Genomic DNA, 19387 nt, shown 5'->3' with positions numbered 1-19387 from the left:
GATTATTTCTTTGGAATCTGCAACTTTTTCTTACCATTTTAGTGATTCGTTTTTATCTTATTGGATTCGTTTTATATTTTCATCTCACGTCTACGAGGTCCATGATCTCTTGCGGTATTCATCCTTATTTTAGAATTTTACCAAACCGGTTTATTTGGCGATTCTGTATTACTATACTTATTAACCAAACACCAAGATAGCTAGCAAAAAAATAAAGAGATAGCTGTCAAAAGTAGAGATACCATTGACTTTGCAGAATTAAGCTGTCCTTGAAAACTATGTTGTACATGTACAAGAAATATATTATGTGTTTCTCTTTCTATACGGGTGTGAGACATAGACCCTAAAAACAATTACACATTCTTGAATAGTTGCAGCAGCTATTTAAGGCTTTCGCAGCTAAAGCTAAGGGCATATAACCAAAGGATGTGTTTCTAGCTGCTAATAAGCTCTGGTTCAATATTGCTGTTCACAAGATGATAACGAATCTCAGAAAACAGCCTCTAGACTTCAGTGTGAAAAGTGATTCGACCGTTACTTCCACACTTTACTTCCACAAAAAAGTTATTACAAATCAATATCGCTACAGCTGTTTCGGCAGAGTGCTTTTCTCAAGTGACGTAGGTATTTTACTGTATGTCTACAGTTTATTGTCTTTAACTGAATAGGAAATCTACCGTGAAATCTACTAAAACTTACCCTGGAACTGATATCGGTTCGGATCATAATCCAGTAGTATCTGGATAGAAGCTAGACCAAAGAAAATGAGAGAAACCATCATCCCGGCGTTCGACTTTCAGCTTAAAAGTGAACACCGACGACAAACAGTGCGCGAAGAAATCAACACCGGCCTCAGTGTAGCAGAAAACCAAATCCGCAGAACAGACAACATAGATGAAAAACTGAAGTATATAAACACTATAATAAGAACTACGGGAAAGAAACACCTAACCAAATCTCCAAAGAAACATAAGGTGTGGATGACACCAGACATACTAGAACTAATGGATGAAAGACGCAAATTGAAGAATAATTCAGAAAAATACAGAGAGGTTGATAAGAACATAAAGCAAATAATAAAGAAGGCCAAAGAATCATGGATTAAAGAACAATGTGTAGAAATGGAAGACTATGAAAGAAAGTATGACACATTCAATATACATAAAAAAGTAAAAGAACTTACAGGAACCCAAAGAAGACATGAAATAAGTTTGCTTAAGGACAAAGACGGAAATATTATTAGAGACTTAACAGAAAAAATTAATAGATGGAGTGAATACATAAGAGAATTGTTTGAGGACAACAGAAATAACATTGACACGGTAAATGGTGAAACGGGGCCTGAAATCCTAAAATGTGAAGTAGAAATGGCACTTAGAAATTTCAAAACTGGAAAGGCAAATGGACCCGATGAGGTTCCTACTGAATTACTAAAGCTCTTGAATGATGAATCAATAGGTATAATATTGCACTTATTTAACACAGTATACAATACTCGTATTATACCTCAAGAGTGGCTGCTGTCTACATTCGTTACACTGCCAAAGAAATCCAATGCAAAAGAATGTTCAGAACATCGAACAATATCTTTAATGAGCCATCTACTAAAGATATTTCTAAAAATCATCCACAACCGAGTTTATCAAAAGTTGGAGTCAGATATTAGTAATACACAGATGGGGTTCAGAAAAGGACTAGGTACTCGAGAAGCTCTCTTCGGTTTGAATGTTCTTACACAAAGATGCCTAGACGTTAATCAAGAAGTACATGCATGTTTTATCAATTTTGAAAAAGCGTTTGACAGAGTACGCCACGATAGGCTAAGAGACATTCTTGAAAGAAAAGACATAGATAATAAAGATCTGCGAATAATTCTCAACTTATATTGGAATCAGAAAGCTAACATCAAAATAGAAAACGAGATATCAAAAGCAATAGAAATACGTAGAGGAGTAAGACAGGGATGCATTTTGTCACCACTGCTATTTAATGTATATAGTGAAAGCATCTGTCAGGAAGCCCTTTTGCAAGCAAATGAAGGAATCGTAATCAATGGAGAGGTTGTAAATAATATTCGATACGCAGACGACACTGTACTAGTTACAAGAACAGTAGAAGAATTACAACGATTACTTACAAACATAAATATTGCTTGCAACAATTATGGCATAAACATTAATATCAAAAAAACCAAGTATATGGTCTTCAGTAAAATCATGACACAACCAGCACATATTAGTATAAACGGCATTCAAATTGAAAAAGTATCAAGTTATAAATACTTGGGAACTTTAATAAACGAAACTGGAGACCAAAACAATGAAATAAAAAGACGTATCGAAATTGCCAGGGCCACCTTCATAAAGATGAGAAAATTCTTCTGCAACAGATATATAAGCATCCCTCTACGATTAAGAATGCTAAGAGGCTACGTATTTAACACGCTATTATACGGTGTAGAGGCCTGGACTCTCAAACAGAACAACATAAAAAATATTGAAAGTTTCGAGATGTGGTGCTACCGTCGAATGCTGAAGATAAGTTGGGTTGAAAGAATCACAAATCTTGAAGTAATACGAAGGATAGGAAGAGACCCAGAAATTTTGTTAACGATAAAACGAAGAAAACTCGAGTATTTGGGTCACCTGATGAGAGGTCATAAATACGCATTACTTCAAAATATAATGCAAGGAAAAATAGAAGGAAAACGGAATCCAGGCCGTAGAGGAATGTCGTGGATGCGGAATTTGAGAGAGTGGTTTGGCTGCACCACTAATGAACTTTTTAGGTCAGCTGTAAACAAAGTCAGGGTAGCCTTGATGATTTCCAATTTCCGATAGGAGTGGCACAAGAAGAAGAAGAACTGAATGGGTTGAGGAGGGGGGAGCTGTTTGTCTCAAGTTTTACCATTCAGAATTATATCTATAATTTTTAATTTAATAATTTCCATAGCTTTTAATACAGGTAGTTTAAGGCCATTATTTTGAATAGGTATGGAGAATTTGAAACTGGTCATTAAAAGAATGATTATGATCTAGAAAGTAAAGTACGTACGTAGAATATGATTTTATATTATTGAAAGGACTTTTGTGTTCTGTTATAAGTTTGTTAAAGGTTCTGCCAGTTTGACCAATGTAAGTTTTTGGACAGGAACAGCCACCATATGTAAGTTTATACATATACACACCACTGTGGAAATGCTTACAACATAAGCGAGAAGAATACATTCAAAACGTTTTAAACAAGATTATACATACATATAATATGTAGAAATGGCACCATTTGTAAAGAATATTTTTATTTATTTTACAAAATAATATGTGTTGAAATTCACTATTCAATTTTAATAAACATATGAATTGTGCACTTCACTTTTGTTTTAAATTGTCTTTGTCACGTCTACTACATTATTTTATAAGTATGAAGTTATCATTCGTATTTACAATATTACCGCAATTTCTTATTTACTACGTAAAGAAAAGTTAGAAACGGGGATTGGAATGGATGGTGGGTATTATTACTATCAAAAAAATAGAAAATTACGATATTGGATGTATTTACACGTGGATCAATTTTGGAATTTTGTGTTAAGGCGTAATGTTGCAGTCTCATCTCTTGCAAGAATACAGTTTGACTTAATTTATAGTCTCTCGTTAAAGATAACAACATTTTTACCTATCTATTACAGTCATGTACTTCTAGCCCAGTAAATGAACGTGAAATACGGCGATACCGTGTGATTTTCCGTGTGATCACCGAATTTCATAAAAATTTGGATTTAGGTCCCTCTTACCCTCCACTTCATTACTGGACTTGAGCACATGGTTGCTTTTACTTGCGGAGTGAAAGCCACCTTTTCTCAGGGGTGAAAAAATACGTTCAAGACAAGTCCTAAAATGGATAATATAACTAATTTTAAACAACTTGTTCTATAGAGTTTTTTCACTCAAAAGTCAATACTTTTCGAGTTATTGGTTAGTGAAAATGTTTATTTTTCAACATAAAGCTATGTTTCAGACGGTTTTAGGAAATAACTCAACTAGTAGGTATTTTATCAAAAAAATATTCTTGGTAAAAATGTAGCCTATAAAAAATGTGTATTTATGAAGTCTATCTTCTTCTTCTTCATGTGCCATCTCCTCTAAGAAGGTTGGCAACCATCACGGCAATTCGCACTTTCGATACCGTTGCTCTAAGGAGATCAGCAGAAGTGCAGTTAAACCAAGCTCTCAAATTGTTTAACCAGGAGATGCGTCTTCTTCCGCTACTCCTTCTACCCTGTATTCTTCGTTGTATTATTAATTGTAACAAGTTATAACGCTCGCCCCTCATAACGTGTCCCAGATATTGCAGTTTTCTGACTTTAATTGTATTTAAAACCTGTTTATCTTTTCCCATTCTTCTCAACACCTCGATATTCGTGACTCTATCCACCCAACTTATTCTTAATATTCTTCTGTAGGCCCATAACTCGAAGGCTTCTAATCTGTCCGAAACATCCTTCTTTATTGTCCAAGCCTCCAACCCATAGAATAATACGGAGAACACGTAGCATCTCAGAAGTCTTATCTTTAAAGAAATTGTAATGTCCCTGCTACAGAGTACTTTTTTCAGTTTGTTGAAAGCATTTCTTGCCTGTCCTATTCTTGCTTTAATCTCTTCTGTGTACTCATTAGTTTCATTAATTATTGTACCCAAATATTTATATTTTTCAACCTTTTTAATTTGTTCTCCATGTATTGTTATGCTTTCTTGGCGCTGTTGAGCTTTTGTGATTACCATAAGTTGTGTCTTTTTTGTGTTTAGGGACAGTACGTTTTCTTGGCTGACTTCTACCACTCTGTCAACCATTTGTTGTAAATCCTCAAGACATTCGGCTAATAAAATAGTGTCGTCGGCAAACCGTATATTATTGATTGGTCGGCCATTTACTTTTATTCCCGTGGTTAGGTCTTCTAGTGCTTCCTGGATCGTTTCCTCTGAATACAAATTGAACAAAGTAGGAGACAGGACACAGCCCTGTCTGACGCCCCTCTCAATCTGTATTTCATTTGAAAAGGCGTTGTTCTCTTTTACCACAGCGATCTGATTATAATAGATAGCACTAATGATCCTGATGTCCCTCATATCTAAGTTTTTATTTTCAAGTAATTCGATAAGGCGGTTATATCTGACCTTATCGAAGGCTGTGTTGTAATCCAAGAAACACATATATACTGGCTGATTAACATCCACGCACCTTTGCACAAGTACATTTACAGCGAACAGGGCTTCCCTCGTTCCCATTGCATTTCTAAATCCAAATTGCGTGTCGCTTATGTCCTGCTCATGAGTATGACTCATTAAACTTATTATCCGGTGGTCTTGGCATTCTTTTGCATTTGGTTTTTTTGGCAGTGTTATGAACGTTGACAGCAGCCAATCTCTGGGAATGATTCCTGTACTTTATATTGTATTAAATAAGTCGACCAATATTCCAATTTGCTGTTCTTCTATTAACCGTATTATGTCTACAGGTATTTGGTCTGGACCTGTTGCCTTGTTGTTCTTTGTTCGCTTTATCGCCTCTAATACCTCATCTTCTGTTATGTCTTGGCCGTTGTCGAACTTTACCTGCTCTAGTATTATCTCAGTCCGTTCGTCTTTAAATAGCTCTTGAATATATTCCTGCCATCTTTTAAGCCTTTCACCGACGTCTATAATTATTTTGTCGTTTTTATCCAGCAGTATGTTTGATGTTTTCTTAATATTAGTGCCTGTTATTTCTCTAATTTTCTTATGAATGTTGAAGTTATCATGTTTCTCTACCAACTGTTCAATCTCTGCGCATCTGTCACTATACCATCTTTCCTTTGCCTCTCTGATCTTTCTCCTTATTTCTGTGTGTATAATATTATACATATTTTTGTCTTTGATTTTATAAGATCGCCTTGCTTCCATGAGATCTAGAATCTCCTCGGTCATCCATTCATTTTTATTCTTAATTAGTTTAGGTGTTAGTGATGTCTCACATGTGCGGATAAGAGCATCTTTTAACATGTGCCATTTCCTGTTCGCATCTTCAGTAGGAATAATTTCTATTTTGGTGAGCTCTTCTTTAATTTTTAGTGTGACTTGCTCTTTTGTTGATGGATCTCTCAAACGAGATACTTGTATCGTCTCTACTTTAGTTTTAACCACAGGTTTCTTTAGATTAATTCTAAACCTTCCTACAACTGTGTTGTGATCTGATCTCACATCAGCTCCAGGGTATGATTTTACTGATTTTATGGAATTTCGGTATCGTTTGCAGATGAGAAGGTAGTCAATTTAGTCTCCGATGACGTTATGTTGGTTGTCTGCTGGTGATTTCCATGTATAGAGTCTCCTGGTCGGCAGATCATAATAAGTATTCGTGACAATAAAATCGGTCTCTTGGCAGAATTGAGCCACTGGGCCCTGGACAGTACCCAGTCCAAAGTTTCCAATAAAATCACCTTGACTTCCTCTACCGATTTTTGCATTTAGATCTCCTATTACTATTGTAACGTGAAGTCTATAGGCCCAGTAAAATCAGAGTTGTAGCTCATGAAAAGTAGGTTCTATAGCACATTATGTATATCTTAGAAAGGTCCAGTACACGCGTTCTGATATTTCCTAAAATATGACATTGGTTTTTTACGTATCTTATAACTCAGTTAGTTTTTAAGCTATGAAATACTTAAACACCATTTTTGAGGTTTCTAAAGAGCAATAAGATCATTTAAACTATTTTTTATTATTACTCTTACTTTATTACCTTGTTTATGATCCTTATTCTTGAAAGTCGTAGTTGAAGGACTTGAACTAGTCACTAATTACGAGTGTACGCAAATTTTGAACAGCAAAACCAATTTTTGTCTAAGAGAAAACCAAAAAAACACGAAGGTTCAAAAAAGCAAAACCAAGTCAAAAGCAAAGCAAACATTTTTTATTCCTGTAGATTTTTTGTATCAATAATACTTTTTAAATTATTTTGCAAAAATATGGATTCTTTTTTTCAAAATAAGAAAATTGTTACTATAAAAATCAAATTTTTTCAAAAATAAGCACTTTGAACCGGTCAAACTTACCAGATCATAACATACACTCAATCAAACTTACAGGGAAACATTTCATATTTTCTATAGTACAGTCACTGAAGGTTTTCACCTCCAATTTCGTTGAACCTCCATCGATTTTCATGAAAATTGGTGAGTAATTAGAGGATACCTCAAGGAACAAAGGTGACAAGATGCCAACTTGCGCGTTTACCCTGGGGGTGGATGCCACCCCTTCTCGGGGGTGAAAATTATTTTATTAAAAATAATACCATAAGTCGATAGAGGGACAAATTATAAGCAAAATTTGTTATATAAAGTTATTAAAATAAATCAACACTTTTGAGTTATTTAAGACAAAAAATTTTATTTTTTCGTAAAAAAATCCATGTTTTAGATCGGTTTTCACGTATAAATAAAAAACTATAAGCTTTTACAAAAAAGTTATTATTACTGAAATTGAAGATAATAAAAAACTAAATACATTCCTCATATTAAGAACTAAATTAATGTTAGTTTAAAGTGAGTTATTGGTAATTGAATGTGTATTTTTTTCGACGAGTACTCAAATCTAAGTATTCAAGCTTAAATAACGGGAAAATGATGCAATGTGTAAAATATTCCCGCTAAACATTTGTCAAAGTACTTCGGAATACCTATCAAATGAGCTTCAGAACAAGGTAATAGCATCAAAATTAAGCAAGTTATAATGAAAATAAAAGAACCGTTTCGAATTGTTTAGGAAAACGTGAAAAATAAAACATACGCCATTTCCACAAAAATTAAAATTTATAGTAATCCTTACAAGAACTGATTTATATTAGCATAAGTAATGTTTTCGATAATTTTGACCGGTTTAGAATGCATATTTTTGAAAAAAGATATAATTTATAAAAAACATACTTTTTAAAATTATTGTAATTCTCATAATCTTTTGATAATACCTCCAAAAATACTCAATATACGTAAAAAATTATATATAACCAAATTTTAGTTTTTTCTGTGCCAAATATTTTACCTGTTTTACTATTTCTATAGGGTAAAAAATAACCGAGATAGAAACGTTTAAATCTTAAATTTTGCTGTGGTAACCATGCAACAGGGCTCATTTAACCTTTTATTTTTTTTTAAATAAGGTGTTTAAAAGATTAGATTCAACGTGCTTAAATAGCACTTGAAATTAATTTTCAATCAGTTTTTAGATGAACCTGATATCGTAAACACGAACGGAGTTATAAAAAAAACAATAACATTTTTTGGAAAAATCTTCCAATTTTGGTGTTGAAGACACCAATTTACGTGATCAATATTGTGCTGCTGGGTTAACTCGGGAGCCGGTAACTTCCTCCTGCTGTAATATACATTACTTATATACTATAGCAGGACTATATTGTAGTTCTAGGGCACGGCAACTCTTTTCTTATCGTTTTAACTAAAATATTTACACCTATAGCTTCCAAAAGCTGCAGGTTTCAAATACATAGTGATTCCATATAACTTTGGTTGAGTGTAAACAGTACATCTTTAATGTAAATTGTAAAGCGGCAACGCTTAATTTCATTTGGGGTGCTAATTAGGGGAGATTTTCACGATTTTTTTTTATCAAAAAAGGGAATAACTTTATTTTGAACGTCACGTAGCTTTAATGCCAGAAACTTTTATAAAAAATAAAAATAAAGCTATTAACTATATTTAATGGGAAATAAGCCAATATTAATATTTTTTGTATTTTGACAACGGCATCCGATTTGGACGTCGAAATGTTAAAATCATTTTTTTAGTAAAATTGTGGCTTCTTTCCCATTAAATATAGTTTACAAAAATGTCACAAGAAAATAGCTTCAGAACAACAAAAATAAAGCTTTTGTAAACACTTTAAAAAATATTTGATGATTTTGATATTTGATGAGTAAGAACCTATTTTTTATGAGCTATAACTTTGCGCTTCTACTCGGTGCATAGACTTCATCATTTATTTCGTTTTTTAGGCTACATTTTTCTAAAAATATTTTTTTCGATAAATTACTTACTTTTTGAGTTTTTTTTCCGAAAAACCGTCTGAAAACGTGGTTTTATTTATTGAAAAAGAAACATTTTCACTCGAAAATAACTCGGAAAGTATTGACGAAGAAACTCTTTAGAACGAAATAACGAAAGTTGCTTAGAATTAGTTAATTAATCCATTTCGTGACTTATCTTAAACGTATGTTTTTCGCCCCGGAGAAGGGGTGGTTTTCACCCCGCAGGTAAAAGCAACCAACGGCACAAATTCAACTTTGAAGTGGAGTCTAAGAAGAACCTTAATCCAAATTTTCAAGCAAATCCGTCGTGACTCGGAAAATTATACTCCAAAACGGCCATTTACTGGGCTATTCCTTTAATTTTTACAAACGCGCGCGTCTTGACAAAATTCCAACATTTAAAAATTATCTGGCTCAATTTCTTGCATTTGAAATTTTAGCCGGATTTTGTGTTGATAACTTGATTAACTAACTACTAAATATATGAATATGGTCCATCTGTGAGGGCGCTGCAAAGCAGCAGTCAAGAGTTTTCATCTTTATTTGTTCCTCCGCCACCTGTACCGCTCCCTTGACCGGTGCCAGTACGGCTCCTAACTTGTTTGTATTCTAGACCAGGGTCGAACTGCATCAAAACGAATACCTAAAAAAATCGAAAAATAAAATTATTAAGTACTCCACATATCTTTGTATAGTTGTTCTATCATACAGGCGCTGAAAGAACTACACACAGAGGCAAAATTACCGGAACACCTTAAAAATGAGGCATGTTAAATGTCTCGAATTTTCTAAACCTGTTGTCCAATTTGAATGACTTTTTTAATATGTTATAGCCTTATTATTTAATAAAATCGATGTAATGATATTGTTGCTAGACAGGTAAATGTCATTTTATACCGGATTTAACAATCATACTGTGTTTTTTCCTTAAAGTTCAGAACACACTGTGGAATATTCTAGCATATATAAAATATTCAAATTAAAACTCAATTGTAGCCTTAGGCTTTATTAACATTTTCTTTTTTGATTCATCAGCTTATGTTGTATAATAAAAAAGTTAGGCACGTTAACAACTAGCCATGTTTTTCATCAATAAATCCTCATTTTCTGCTTAGTTTAATAGACAAGCGTAAAGTAGGCTATGAGAGATTAACAATTTAATAGATGCCAAATTGTTAACATTCAAAAAGTGTCTGGTTTGTACTGAAAATTAGTAGATTTATTATTTAAAGTTTCACAATTAAGTTCGTATGGTTTTTGTTGTTTGGTGGAAATGGAACGCGCTACAAAGAATTTGACCCGCGATGAGCGTGTTTAAGGGCAAAACGCAAAATGTTACTCTAAATTATTTGAAATGCATTCACTTTTTTCGAATCATGCGAAAAATAATAAGTATTTTGAAAAATTTAAACGCAAAATGAAAGATTACATCATTGCCGAGGGTAGAAAGTCCCTGAAAATATGTATATTTTAATAAGTTACATGACTGAAAAAGAAGAGAAAATTGAGTGTGATTTTTAGTTTTAAATGTGTCGTTCAGAAGAAACTTTTTGTTTATTCCAAGGGACTTTCTACCATCGGTAATAATGTAATCTTTCATTTTGCGTTTAAATTTTTCAAAAATATTTACATATTAGTTTTTCCAAGATTCGAAAAAAATTAATGCATTTAAAACACGTTAGAGTGATATTTTACACCTATGCCCTTAAGCAGTGATCTTACATAGCGAAGCACTTAGCTACCATGCTATCGGCTCCTTAAATTAATAACAATTTTTTGATAACGCATGATACTGCAAGACCTCACTTTCACAAACTGTAATCGAATATTTACAACAGGTAAATCTTCGGACTTCGAATTGGCCATCGCATAGTCCAGATCTTAACCTGATCGATTACTTATGTATATAACATAATTGGCAGAAGGCTACGACAGTGTTTGCCAACTTAAAGAACCTTACAAAAGGAAGAAACAGTAGCTCTCGAGACTTGGATTGATATTGATTAACACCAAATAGCATACTACATTTGTAATATAAAAGTACATATATCTCTTTTATTATCGAACGTAAGCGAATGAATTAAAAAACAAACAAAATGTTAAGAAAGCCTAAGGCTACAATTGACTTTTAAATTCAATATTTTATATATGCAAGAATATTACACATGTTGTTCCAAACTTTAAAGAAAAATCACAGAATGGTTGTTATACCTAAAGCTCGGATTATAGGCAAAATGCCTTTTTTTGCCTATTTTGACTATTATAATTGTTTTTTGCACTTTTTGCCTTTTTTTCGTAAATTCCGCCTATTTGTGCCTTTTTTAAAATTTCATGGTACTACCCATGATATTATTCTATTACTAAACCATTCTATAATAAAATTTTGGGTCAATAATAAAATATCAATGGTTTGTTTATACAGAGAGAGTCTGTAATTTGGAATAAATTCAATATCTCAAATACTAATTATTTTTAAAAAAAATGCTCAGACCCGTCGATTAGTATTTCAAATTGTCCTTTTTGAAATACAATAATAATGTATACAGGGTGTCCCAATTTAGAGATATGATGTCATCGTTGATTTTCTTAAATGGCAACACTGTTATTTTGATAACTATTTTGATAGGGTGTGTAAAGTTATACACAACTGCAAAATATCAAATTTTTATTCTCTACCATTTACAAGATTATAGAAAATAACAAAGTTATGTCTGTAACTTGGAATAAATTCAATAATTAAAATACTAATTGTTTTTTTTGAAAAATGCTCAGACCCGTCGCTTAGTATTTCAAATTGTCATTTTTGACATACAATAATAATGTATACAGGGCGTCCCAATTTAGAGATATGACGTCATCGTCGATTTTCTTAAATGGCAACACTGTCATTTTGATAGCTATTTTGATAGGCTGTGTAAAGTTATACACAACTGCAAAATTTCAAATTTTTATTCCCCACTATTTACAAGATAATAAAAAATAAGACAGTTATGAAAAACAAGTTATCAAATAATAATTGAATTTAATTATTTCAATTAAGCAAATACTCATAATGTTTGCCTCAATTATTGTTAAACGGTCAATGGGCAACGTTATGAGCAATTGCTTATTTGTAATAATTAAATTCAATTATTATTTGGTTATTTGTTTTTCATAACTTTGTTATTTTTTATTATCTTGTAAATGGTAGGGAATAAAAATTTGAAATTTTGCAGTTGTGTATAACTATACACACCCTATCAAAATAGCTATCAAAATGACAGTGTTGCATTTAAGAAAATCAACGATGGCGTCATATCTCTAAATTGGGACACCCTGTATAAAGTATTATTGTATGTCAAAAATGACAATTTGAAATACTAATCAACGGGTCTGAGCATTTTTCAAAAAAAAAAAACAATTAGTATTATAATAATTGAATTTATTCCAAATTACAGACATAACTTTGTTAATTTCTATTATCTTGTAAATGGTAGAGAATAAAAATTTGATACTTTGCAGTTGTGTATAACTTTACACACCCTATCAAAATAGCTATCAAAATGACAGTGTTGCCATTTAAGAAAATCAACGATGACGTCATATCTCTAAATTGGGACACCCTGTATACATTATTATTGTATGTCAAAAAGGACAATTTGAAATACTAATCGACGTGTCTGAGCATTTTTCAAAAAAATCATTAGTATTTGAGATATTGAATTTATTCCAAATTACAAACTCTCTCTGTATAACAGATTTCTAGGAAAATGTACCTGATCGAGACTTGAGGGTTAACTATTTGGAAATCCCTAAGCTTTATTAGTTTATTATCAGTTGTACAGTCGGTTACTGTATCAGAGTTTAGTCACAAATTGCTATATCCTAGTTTAGTTTTGTTGCGTATACCGAAAAGCAAATAACACGTTTTAAAATGTTTTAGACATTTGTGTGAAAAGTTGACATCTAAATTAAGGCTATGGATCGCACCTTATTCGGAACTTTCTCTAGAAGGAGATGGAGCATTTTGTAAACCATGCGGCAAATCGGTAAGTTTTATTTTTTTCTCTTTTTTTCTCGTCCCACAGCATAACTAAATTCTAAAGCGGTTTTAGAATTCTAATTATTTTTTTTTACTTCTCAGATTTCAAGTAGAAAAAAGTACTTTATTGACCAGCATTGTGGAACCCCACTTCATAAACGTAATTTGGAAAAATTATATTCCTCTAAGTTAGCCCAAATATCTCTGCGGGATAGTTTAAGCAGTTAAAAAAAAGGAGGAAGACGCATTTGAATTTGATTTATGCCAGATGATGATTGCATCCAACATTCCTCTATATAAAGTTAATAACCCTAGTTTTAAATGCTTTTTCGAAAAATATCTTAATAAATCCTTACCGGACGAGAGTACATTGAGAAAACATACTGTGGAAAAATGTTATGTGGAATGTATTTCAAAAATTCAGCGGGAGTTAGAGGGCAATTTTTTGTATATTATCGTGGATGAAACGACAGATGTATGCGGCAGGTATATAGCTAATTTAATGATTGGAATTTTGAACGAAAACTTTGCGAGAAAACCTTATTTAGTTGCCGTTAAAGGATTGGAAAAAACAAACAATTTAACAATAAGTCGATTTGTACAAGATAGTTTAACAAACCTCTTTTTACCCAACCCTATACCAGTGAATTAAATAGTTTTAATGCTTTCAGATGCTGCGGCATATATGTTAAAAGCTGCTGTTAATTTAAAGATTTTTTTTATCCTAATTTAATTCATTGCACTTGTGTAGCCCACGGGGTAAATAGAATTGCTGAAGAAATAAGAAATCTGTTTCCGTTGGTAAATAATTTTATAAATTTTATGAAAAAACTTTTGTAAAGGCTCCGTTGAGGGTGCAAATATATAAAAAAAGAATTCCCGGTGTCCCTTTGCCACCTAAACCAGTAATTACAAGGTGGGGAACCTGGCTCGAAGCAGTTTTTTTACTTTGAACACTGCAATGAAATAGAATTAGTTATGTCAGAATTTGATGATGATATTTCCGAAGCCGTTCGAGAAGCAAAAAAAATATTAAAAAATCCCAAATTGAAACAGGAACTCGCTTATATCAATGACAATTATAAATTAATAGTTACCACAATTACCTTATTAGAAAAAGAAGAGATAAATTTATGTGAGTCAGTAAAATTAATAGATAATTTAAAGACGAAAATTAAATCGGCACCTGGAAGTAACGGTCAATTAATTTTTAAAAAAATGAAATATGTTTTCGACAAGAATGAAGGTTTTTCGTCTTTATCTAATGTTGCTAAAGTTTTGAATGGGACATTTTCCGAGGAATTACAAATTATGCCAGATTTATTATCCGCTCTGAAATATGCTCCAATTACATCTGTCGATGTCGAACGTTCGTTTTCAATTTACAAATTAATTTTAAGTGATCGAAGACATAGTTTTAAGACCGAAAATATTGAAAAACATTTAGTTGTTTCTATTAATGATAAAATTTTAAGTGGTTACAATGTTTAATTATTAATTAACAGTTATTTAGTTACTAGTTTATTTGTATTAATGTTATGATTATGATGTGTAAATATACCTGCCTTAAATTAATATTACGTTAATTCACTTTGTACAATAAATAATAAGTTATATTCCTTTATTGCCTATATTTTGCCTAAATGTTAATATTCCTGCCTTTTTTAATAAAAATCTTAGCCTATATAGGCGCCTTTTTCTTCAATTTTTGTTGCCTATAAATCCGAGCTCTAGTTATACCCGGTATAATATGACATTTACCTGCAGCTAGTTGCAAGTTCTTTCTACTTACGACTTTTGCGTTGCTTTATAAATTCGTACATACAAGCGCACAGCTTTTTTTTGTCCGATATACCAGGGTTTCAAACATTCGAAGCAAACTATATAAGAGCGGCTACAGGCTACAGTAGGTAGAAAAAAGACAATTTAAGTTTTCTGTTCCATAATCCATGTAGTGAAAAAACCAAATTTATTTAGATTATACGAGTGTGGAGAACGGCGATTAAAAAACTAACATCTTGGTGACATCTAACTCATACAGCAAAGCAGATTTAGAGTCCTGTATTGACTCTTCAAAGATGCAACCAAGCTACATCTGCTATATTTTCTGGTAATCATCTGATATATTCTCTGGTAATCATACAGCTCACCAACAACAGTCGAGGAATGATAAAAGAATCCACGCTTAGCATGTCTGAGTATTTATTATAATCTGACTAAGGCTTGTCTTTGAGGCTATCGTGAAGTTGGTACCACATGCGACTTGGATTGCCATGTACTGGTTGAGTATATCAGAATGCGGTATTCTGGTCTGTTTAGTTACACCAATGGACTATGCCATGGACTCCGCTACATGCATAGTATTCTAAGTTTTTTATGACAGGTATATGTGCTATTTCAATGCTATTCTGTATAATGGAAACTATTGACTAGGTAAAGTAACATAAGAGTGGTGTTTGTACCCGGTTAGACATTAAGGCAGCCTTTTAGACATAAGCCATTGACTCTTGATAAATCTGCTCATTCGATCTACTCAATCACTCATAGTGGATTTACACGTTGAAAGATCCAACCGGCCTGATAAGCCTAGAGGAAGTGGCTTTTTTGTAAAGTGGCAAAATGGGTTAGGATTTTAACACGTTCGATATGCATGTCGCTCATCGAGGACGTTCGGTTTTCCTCTCCAGTCGTATGTCTCCTACGAGCGACATGTGCCAACCCACATTATATTACAAAAATTAGTTCAGGTTCTGGGAGAAGAACTTAAAAATATATTCGCAGCGAACGTGTTAGTGGATTTAGATTTGATATTTGGGGATTAAGGTACCTTATAAATCAGGAAAACTGGTAGATACCAATGGTCTGTAGCTACTTATGGGGTATATGGATTGTGGAGTTAGCGAAACAATGATGTAGCCTACATTTCATAATTGGGTGTTCAAGGTGTTCCAAGATGTGTTTAACAAGCGTGTAACTGAGGAAGTAACGAAAAATATTAAAATAGACCAGGGGGATGAAAGTAAGTTCAAGTAAAAGGATTTTTATTCCAAATTCAATTGTAGGTATATCAAATACGTAGTCTGAGTATAAATAACTATTTAACTATACTAAATTTTCTAGCTGTTGGCACATTTATCATGTCCAAAATAACCTGAAACTGGTATATTTTAGCTTTTAACTAGTTTTTACAAATTTAAAAGAAACTTAGTTTTGGTCTTGTAATTTAATCGTTTTTTGACAGTTACGTACATCGTTGAATTTATAATAAAAATCCTTTCGTTTGAACCAACTTTTATTCCACTCAATTCAAAAATACTTCAAATGATAGTAATATTGGTCCAATTAATTTTTTATTCAATATACATATACCGTTGCACGTCATTATCTACGTCAGAGATCTAAGATAACATTGTTGCTCAATTAGAAAAAATATTGAATTCATTTTAAATCAAATATATCACATAATTATTGCGAAGTGGATTATACAACAAAACAAATTAATATTCAATGAATTTAGGAATAGAAAACAAGAATTATGTAAGTTATAATCTTACGTTAAAGTAAATAATAAAAACAGTAAACATAATAAAACAAACACTTAGGGCCGGTTGTTCGAACGCTAATCAAAAATGGAATCAACTGATCATTATCAAATATTTAATTACTGTCACCAACTGTCAATGTCAACTTTGTTTGGAGTGCTGAAAACATAATTGATTACAATTATGAGATTTATTAATCAATTATGTTAATAATTGTTATGTTAATTAATAATTACTTAATTAATCAATTATGCTAATTACCATAATGATAATTAACATAATTGATTACAATCAACTGATTGACGTACGAATGAGGGGTGTTGTTATTTGATGGTTATTAAGGGGACTTAATTATAATCAACTTCTTGATTAGCGTTCGAACAACCGGCCCGTATACGCTCTAAGCTTCACTGGTGTCTCTAACTAGCGGATTACTAATGCAACTTTCGCCGGAAATTTTTAAATTTATTATTACATTTTTATCGCGTAATATTTACAACGCAAAAAAGTAATTAAATTGTAATCGATTTTTTTAAGATTTGGCTAATCATTTTGACGTTCTATTAATGAAATATTAATTTCTTACTTCGGATACTTTCACAATTTTCGTGTATATGGATTTATTTCTCTTAGATTGATTTATAATTACATATTACGATATATTAAAAAAACTTAAATTCAGTATTTAAAACGTAAGTATATTTAAGGTAAAAATATACACCACAGCTTTGACCAACTAATATTTTTTCCTATTAATGTTTTTAATTTCAATGTTTTAAATTAATTACTTTGACATTTATGTCAAATTTCCAGAAAAAGTTCACTGACTTGTCACTATACTGGCACTCACGAACTTTTAAATATCCCCTCTACGTACGAGCTCCAGAGATATGTCAAGAATAGATCTGGCTAGGGATATGCTAAACAATGCATCGGGGTGTAACGTCGATATCAAGTACGGTGGTCTAGCTATCTTTGTCTGTCGTGCGAGTGTGAGCGTATCTACCAAGAGGTGGGAGTAATGGAACGACAGTTACACAGAGGCGGCAGCCATCATATGCTAGAGAGAGAAAGCTAAGCGTCAGTAGAGAGAGATAGATAGACCACCGACCCGAACTGCTCTGCGTTACCCTATTTTTCGGAGTTGGCCAAATCTATGTGTATAAGATCTTTGACGAGCTCACAGCGTATAGTAAAGAATAAAAACAAATCTGAATCGTCAATATCGCAACTGTCAAACAAATGCTACCAATTTATGCCAAAATGTCACCTTTGTTTGATCGCAGTTAGAGAGTAATCCGAACAAGTGTGCTTTATAAAAACGCTTTATATTCCACTTATAAAAGAAATAAAACAAGTTAGGATATGTTTCTTACATTAATAGAAATATTCCAATATTACATATGTCTATGCGTATATAATAAAATATGTCTAGTGGCTGTAATTCCAGTGCACTCAGCTAAACGATTTTAAAAAGGAACACACCTACGACTTAAATATTTCGTGTTGGTATCATGTAACGTCACGTGCTATGACGCGGATGACGTGCAACGGTATTTATATTGTACGGACGGTACTCAGTTTAAAGTATATACATATTACTATTTAGTTATATATTACACACTGTTAAAAATATTAAAAAAACATTAAAAATATTGGAATACCCTATATAAACGCTGAATGTATCTATACATTACCTGATCTGTTGGTAACAATTGAAAATCATCGGGTGGATTGGTAATAACGTATCTTTTACTACTTGCGTCGCACGAAGAACTAGTGTCCCTAAATCTATATAGTCCTATACATAACATGCCGAATTGTTTCAAGGCCGCTACGAAAAGATCTCCATATTTTCCGGTCTCACCAAATTGCGCCAATGGACCATCATATAAGGAAATTTGGCCTACTCTACATCTGTCTCGATTTGATAAACTATCTGCAGTACTGAAAATAAAATACAAATCAGATGTTAAGCACAAACTATACAGTATGTAAAAGCCAAATGGAACAAACTCATTATTTCGTAAATGAGCGATTTTGAAAATAAATCCCACAACAGCAATAAAACAATAATATATCCATATACCTGTATTACGTCTTCCCTGATTACTTCTTATAATATGAAAACAATATTTTAACATTATATTTAACCTCCAATATCATGACAGACGTAAGCTACCATTTCCAATCTCACCAAATGTAATAATGACGTCATATAAACTCGTCACTAACCCTAGCCAACGAAATGCTCGATGTAATAGACATGCCATGTAAAAACATGTGATTATTCTCTCTATGCTTTTTCTCATGAGGATCTTTCAGTGCGTCACAGTTTTTCGATTTCTTTCTAACGCATTAAATTGTATGTGACAGAAAAAAGGCACGTCGGTGATTACTTTGGTAATTATTCTAGCTCGGTGATTATTCTAGTTGTCGATAGATGGCGCCATAATCAAAAAAGAATTATTTATTAAATAAAATAATAATATTATCAATATAATCTGTACAATTTATAAGACTATACAAATCAAAGAAAAAACCATTTTATAAATGCAATAGACACAATTGATTTGTTTTTATTCCAAATTGAAAAAAAATTGACAACTGTCAGATTTAACTAAAATGTCATGTTAGAATAAATGTCATAAATGTGTATTATCACGGACTTACCTTTTTTTCTATAATTTGTAACGCACGTCGTTGATTACATTTTGTCGGTGACATTTATAACATTTATTCTAG

General features: G+C 32.3%; 1 protein-coding gene across 5 annotated transcripts in view; it reads right to left on the bottom strand.

Moving 5' to 3' along the window:
• Positions 1–3539: 3539 nt before the first annotated feature.
• Positions 3540–19387, bottom strand: part of LOC114336268 (calcium-activated potassium channel slowpoke) — a 663340-nt gene continuing 647492 nt past the window's right edge. For all 5 annotated transcript variants that reach the window (XM_050659851.1, XM_050659850.1, XM_050659854.1 and 2 more), the window contains 2 exons: positions 18340–18589; positions 3540–9722 (listed from right to left, as the gene is read on the bottom strand). In XM_050659851.1, coding sequence (XP_050515808.1) covers positions 9603–9722; positions 18340–18589 — 370 coding nt within the window. In that variant the 3' untranslated portion in view covers positions 3540–9602. The remainder of the gene's footprint in view (positions 9723–18339; positions 18590–19387) is intronic.

This window comes from Diabrotica virgifera, chromosome 8, assembly GCF_917563875.1.
Source record: "Diabrotica virgifera virgifera chromosome 8, PGI_DIABVI_V3a".
Lineage (NCBI taxonomy): Eukaryota > Metazoa > Arthropoda > Insecta > Coleoptera > Chrysomelidae > Diabrotica > Diabrotica virgifera.
Note: the sequence above shows the minus strand (reverse complement) of the source record. Positions and strands in the feature narration are given on the sequence as shown.